Below are 6,211 nucleotides of genomic sequence, written 5' to 3'. Positions count from 1 at the left end.
TCCGTGGGCGGCGGGACTGCGGCCGTTCTGGGCTGGGGGTGAGAGAGGCTCCCGTGAGGGGGAGGCGCGCTCCCGGAGGTCGATCCCGCGGCCGGGAAGGGATGGGGCAGGACAGCGCGCGCGCCCCCGGGGTTTGCGGGGCTGGGGTGCGCGCCCCCCCGGGGAATGGGTTGGGTTGCACAGTCGGCTGGGGGGCGAGTGCGCGCTCCCTGTTGCGAGTTACCTGTGGGTGCGGGGGGGGGGGCGCGCTCCCGAGGGTGAGACCATTTGGGTACGGCGAACGCGCGCCCCCGGGCCGGGCTGTGGAACGCCGTCGGGGGTGGTAAACATTAGGGCGGGATGAACGCGCGCTCCCGAGGCCTAGGGACGGGCCGAAACGCGCGCTCACGAGAGGAGTTGGGACTTGGGGGAATGTGCGCGTCCCCTGGGGTGGGTGGCAGCCCGCTCCCCGGAGTAGGAATGGTTGGGGAAGGGCGCTCCCTCCCCAGCCTGGGAATTTGGACACGGGGTGCGCGCCCCCGCGGTGGGTGGAAGCGCGCTCCCCGTAGGAATGATTGGGGCTGGGGAAAGGCGCTTCTGAGCCTGGGGGGGGTTTGGGGTGGGGATGCGCGCCCCCGGGGTGGGGATGCGCGCCCCCGGGCGGCCTCTCCCTCCCGACCCGTCGCTGACTCTCCCCTCTCTTTCCCCCGCAGTTGAGCTTCCTGGACCCCAAGGATTTCGCCGCCTGGAAGCCGGGACCCGAGCCCCGGACGGTCGGACCACCCGCCGGCTTCCGCCGCCACTCCACCAGCCAGCTGCCGCCCGGCGGCTCCCGGGCTCGGCTGGCCGACTCCTACTGGCCGCTGCAGCCGCGGGACACGGATCGACCGTCCGGGCTGTGGCCGGGACTGGGACCGGGACCGAAGCCGAGCCTGGGCCGCTGCACCAGCCACGGGGAGTGGGCGGAGGAGCCGCGGGTCGCCCTGCCGCCGCCGCCGCCCTCGCCCCGCTACAAGACCGAGCTGTGCCGGCCCTTCCAGGAGAACAGCTTCTGCCGCTACGGCGACAAGTGCCAGTTCGCCCACGGCCTGGCCGAGCTGCGGGCCCTCAGCCGCCACCCCAAGTACAAGACGGAGCCGTGCCGCACCTTCCACAGCACCGGCTTCTGCCCGTACGGCAGCCGCTGCCACTTCATCCACAACCCGGAGGAGGAGCGAGGGCCCCGGCCTCGCCTGCGCCAGAGCGCCAGCTTCTCCGGCCCTCTGGGGCCTTCAGCCTCCGGGCCCGCCGACCTCGACTGGGCCACGCTGCGGGCGGCCTTCAGCCCCGACCTGGAGGTGGAGTTGGCCCGGACGCTGGGCCTGAACTGCTGCTCCTGCCGACAACACCGCCGCCGTCAGCAGCAGCAGCCGGCGCCCGGCCTGCCCCTGGCCGGCAGGAGCCCGTCGGCCGACTCGCTGTCCGACCAGGAGGATTCGGGCAGCAGCGGCTCCGAGTCGCCCGTCTTCGAGCAGGCCCGGCGCCTGCCCATCTTCAGCAGGATCTCTGTGTCCGAGTGAGGGCGGGGGGGAGGCCCGGGTGTGACTGGGGATAGGCATCACTGGGTGTGTCCCTGTGTGGAGTGGGGTGGTCCTGAGGGTCACCCCCTCTCCCCCCCGGGTGTGTGACTAGGGGTGGGAGGTTGTCTTGGCATCACCCCTCCCACCTTCACTGGGTGTGGGACCCCTGGGTGCCTCCCTGTGTGGAGGGAGGTGGTCCTGAGGGTCACCCCCTCTCCCCACTGAGGATTGGAGGTTGTCTTGGCATCACCCCCCCTCACTGCCCTTCACTGGGTGTGAGACCCCTGGGTGTGTCCTTGTGTGGAGCAGGGTCATTCTGAGTGTCACCCTCACTGCCCCCCCCCCCACTCCAGTGTGTGACTAGGGTGGTCTCTGGGTGTAGCCCTCCCTCTATTCCCTTTAAACCCTTGGGTGCTGGCACCTGGCTGGCCTTAACTGGGGTGTGGGGGTGGGTGTCTGTGGGTGGTGGGCCACTTGCCCTGATGTAGCAGAGCTGGGTATCATCCGTTAGCTCCGGGTAGAAGGGTTTGCTCGACCTATCCCAGCTCAAACCGGGTAATCGGGTACCTACAGTACAATGCATTAACCTACTTGTACCAAGTGTTTTTACAAACCTTTTCTAAGCTGTCTAATGCACAATATAGATTATATTTAAATTATTTATTGAAGATTTTGGAATGTTTGTATATTTAATGATATAGCACTATATTTTTAGATAATTTATGATCTTTTTAAAGAAACTTGTCCTGAATGTATCAATTAATATGCTATCCAGTGCCTTATAATTTGAAATGAAATAAAATTATAATGGAAATTCTGGTTTTGAATATTTGAGCTGTTTTCCTTGTGTTTGTCTGTTTACACCAGTATGTCAGAACATTCCACTTCATGACTTGGACTTTCTCTGTAACTGCAATACTATTCTACATAGTTTTCCTTTTTTACTAACTCTATATACTTGTGTATGGAATGATCTGTCTGCATAGCTCACAAACTGGTTTATTTTGCTGTATGTGACAATAAACTAATACCTTAAGGAGGCCAGGGTAGTTGTACCTTGCCACTGTTAATTAGTAACTGGAAGGTACACAGCATTTTGCTTTACCTTATGTAAAAAGTCATTGGACAGCACAATGTATATGCGGAGGATGCCAAAAGCAGTTGCACTTTAACCTGGTGCTGGCTTTCAAATTAATTGTCTGGCAGTGCAAGCTTCAATGAATCATCTAATCCTCCCAGGCTAGCTTCTCCTACCCAAATGCTGCTCCATTCCATAGGTCAGGATTCTGAAATCCACAATCTATTACAAGCTGTCATTGAAAGAGATTACTGTGCAGCCAGGAAAAGATTTGAGGAAGTATACAATAACTTCAGTTTGGGTGATACAGAACTCTATGATATTCTCATTACTGTGGTAGTGTATTCCTTGTTTAATATAGCAAGGTGGCCTCCTGAAAGTGTAGCTCTAACCACAAGCACCAGAATTTCCCCTCAGTTATTGTTTTTGTCCTCAGCCTCTTGTGCAGCTGAGTGACCCAGTCACGTGAATCTGGTTTTGCCTGTACTCCCCAGCAGAACGTTTATCACCACCACTTTCTGACTCCCTCTGCCTGGTGCTCAGCTGCACAAGCCCTGAAATCTGGTGTTCAGACCAGTTACACTTCCTTGGAATGTGGTTTTTTCCAGACTGAAAGGAGCATCTAGGAGTTCCTGCAGGCTGTACAACGTGGGACCGAGCTCTCCTGCCATAGATTTGCTTTAAAAAGGTTCTTTAAAATGTAATCCAGATAGATAAGAGGGATAAGTAAGGTAATTCTTAACTGAAGGACACCTCTCAGGCACCTCCTGGTTCCCACATTGGCCTCACCAGTCTCCTCACAACTCTCAGAATCTTAGTGGAAAAAAGTCAGTGTTGATCCCTCAGGATTGTCGATGTTACAGTGATACTAAAACCAGGGAAAACTAGAAATCTAAAAGGCATCAGTACTGTGTGGGACTGGTGTACAGCCAGTGGGTGTTCAGCAGGAGATGTGGTTTCAATTATCCTATATTTTATTTTGGATCAGTTTTGCATCTCTTATCAGTTCATCTCAGTCTGATTCATCAGACTTTTGGTTCTCCATTTTAAATTATGTGAATCAGCTCATTTCCACACTCCCAGCACACCACTAAGCCAGGCCTGGAATGCGCTGACTGATTTCAGTAAACATGTTTTGGAGTTAATTTTTTTGTGTGATTGCACAAAAATGGAGAGTGCTTTCCCTTCCCAGACAATCGATTTGCACGCACACCTAACTTGATGTCTGCTGCTGACCAGATGCTGCTTCTGTCCTCAGCACCTTGCCCCATTCCCATCCCCAACACTCCTAACCCCTTCATCCTATCCCAATCCTAATCCACTCCAATCCCATATACCCTACCCTAACCTGTCCATCCTCATCCCAATCCACCCAATCCCCAGGGTAACTTTACTCCTCATCATTACCCTACTGAAGGTAGGACAATGCATCCACATTTCGTGGACTCCTTGACAATGCAATGGGGACAGACTACACCCCCTCCCACCTCCTGCAATGGTCCCTCTGAGCATTGTCCAAACTCATCATAGCCACCCTCATTCCCCCATCCATTTCCTTTCAGCCACCAACCTCAGCTTTACTAAACATTGACAAGGCCTGTGCTGTTCACCAAATCCAGCAGTAAATTCTATGGAGCCTCACAAATCCACCTCATTTACCTCCAACTTTCTTGGAGACCTGGAACTCGTGAAGCTGGCAGCACAGGTTAAACACAGTAAAACATTGTTACGTTGCACAATCTGACACCGTGTTGCCAATGATGGAGTTCTGTGGGAAGGACCTGCCAAGGTCAGCCCAAGGGGTGCTGATGGATTGGGTGCTGAACTGTAATTGGTGGAACTGTCCAATGCCCTTCAATAACTCTGAGTCTTCATTGCTGAGAAACTAACCAGACTCCTCACCTCTCTGCATGATCTTTTCCTTGGCATTGTCAACCCACCTGGGCACCATGCTGGTCCACATGACCCACCCCAGCCAGTCCTAAATGGCCCTAGGCTGGTTCATTCAGGACAACATCTACCTACTCTGGGACCTGACTGTCCACTCCTTGAGGACTGGTCTATTGGTCATCTTTCTCTCCTTCACAATCACAAATACCTTATCACGTAAAACGTTGACCATCCCTCTACCTCCACAGGTGCTGTTTGGCTCGCTGAGTTCCTCCAGCGGTTTGCTTTTTTAAAGCTCCATCTACCTTGCTCTGTCACACACTCCCAGGGCAGGGACTGGTTGTTGATTTTTCTCCTCCCACTTCTGGGAAAAAAAATATTTTGTCACAGGTTTGGGCATCTCCTTTAACTCACAGATTGGGATTTGATGCTGCAATTTCCTAGCAGATAAACTAATGTGAAGTTTTCTCAGTCTCCCAAGACCCCAGTGACAGTGTAGTTTTCCCAGTAAATCCAAGTATTCCAAGTTTCCCGAAAGCAGACAGCTGGGCTTCAAGTGACCTCACTGAGCTGGGTGTGACCTCGCTGAATGACCTCGCTGGCCTGGGAGTGACTTCACTCTGCTGACCTCACTGAATGGAGGGTGACCCCGCTGGACAGAGAGTGACCTTACTTGTGTCAATGTGGCTTTAAAGTAAAAAAAAGATGGGAGGTAGGTCCAAGTGAAGTTAAAGCAGGAATTTTAAAGAGAAAGTGATAATGCAGGGTACAGAAACAGGTATCAACATCTGTCAGCAAGGGCAAAGACAAAAGTAAGTTCCCTTCAACTGAGTGCACACAGCATTCACAGGAAAGTAGACCAGGGACTGGAGAAATAGAGCACAGGGGTACAATCTAACAGCGGTGAGAAGTGCTTGCAAAGTGACAAAGGTTGGGAATTAAACTGTAGAGAAGCCAGAGTGGAAAAGAACATTAGAAAGAAGGTGCAGAGAGAGGACAACAGCCTCAGTTTCTGATTTAACTGAATCACTTTCATCTTAATATTATGTAAAATTCTGTTAGATCACCCTCCAAAGGCGCCTGAGGTACACGACTCTTTCATCACACAATACTAGATCAAAAATGTAGCCTGTTCCCAAGCAGGTGGGTGAACGTGCTGAACAATGCCAGGTATACACTGCATCAAGTGGTCCTCCACACTACATTAAACCTCCAATAATCCAGCAGCTTTAGGACTTTGCTGGTGTCGGACTGGCAGATTTTCCAGATTATTAGATGTAACTCACTTTCTATTCAATTTTTAGATGTTACATGGTAGTATAATAAATTTTCCAGTGAACCCAGTGGGAAACAAGCCCCTGGTGAGTTTAAAGGGAGCATGGGAAACAAAAGGAGATTGCAATGAGCTGAGATGTGCAGGCTGTAGAATCTGCCATCTACAGATTTTGTTTAGACAGACTCAATGTCCAAAGGGCTCATGGGGTACCACAAGCCAGGGTGTTCAGGAATAATCACTGCTCACCTTAATTCAAGGTGAATAATTAATACAACTGATTAGCAATGGGTGGTGATCACCTCTGGTTAATGGGGAAGTCACAGAGCCTTAGAATACGGAAACAAGCCCTTCGGCCCACCAGATCTATGCTGACCATCAACCACCCATTTACATTAATCCCATTTTTTAATGCTCCCTGCCCGAGTCTAT

The 6,211-nt window shown here is 52.6% G+C and overlaps 1 protein-coding gene across 1 annotated transcript in view; it reads left to right on the top strand.

Annotated features, from left to right (window-relative positions):
• Positions 1 to 2,365, top strand: part of LOC127586421 (mRNA decay activator protein ZFP36-like) — a 2,509-nt gene extending 144 nt beyond the window's left edge. The window contains exon 2 of the mRNA XM_052044375.1: positions 693 to 2,365. Coding sequence (XP_051900335.1) covers positions 693 to 1,538 — 846 coding nt within the window. The 3' untranslated portion in view covers positions 1,539 to 2,365. The remainder of the gene's footprint in view (positions 1 to 692) is intronic.
• The last annotated feature ends 3,846 nt before the right edge of the window (positions 2,366 to 6,211 follow it).

Source organism: Pristis pectinata, chromosome 35, assembly GCF_009764475.1.
Source record: "Pristis pectinata isolate sPriPec2 chromosome 35, sPriPec2.1.pri, whole genome shotgun sequence".
NCBI classification, from domain to species: Eukaryota; Metazoa; Chordata; class Chondrichthyes; order Rhinopristiformes; family Pristidae; genus Pristis; species Pristis pectinata.
Note: the sequence above shows the minus strand (reverse complement) of the source record. Positions and strands in the feature narration are given on the sequence as shown.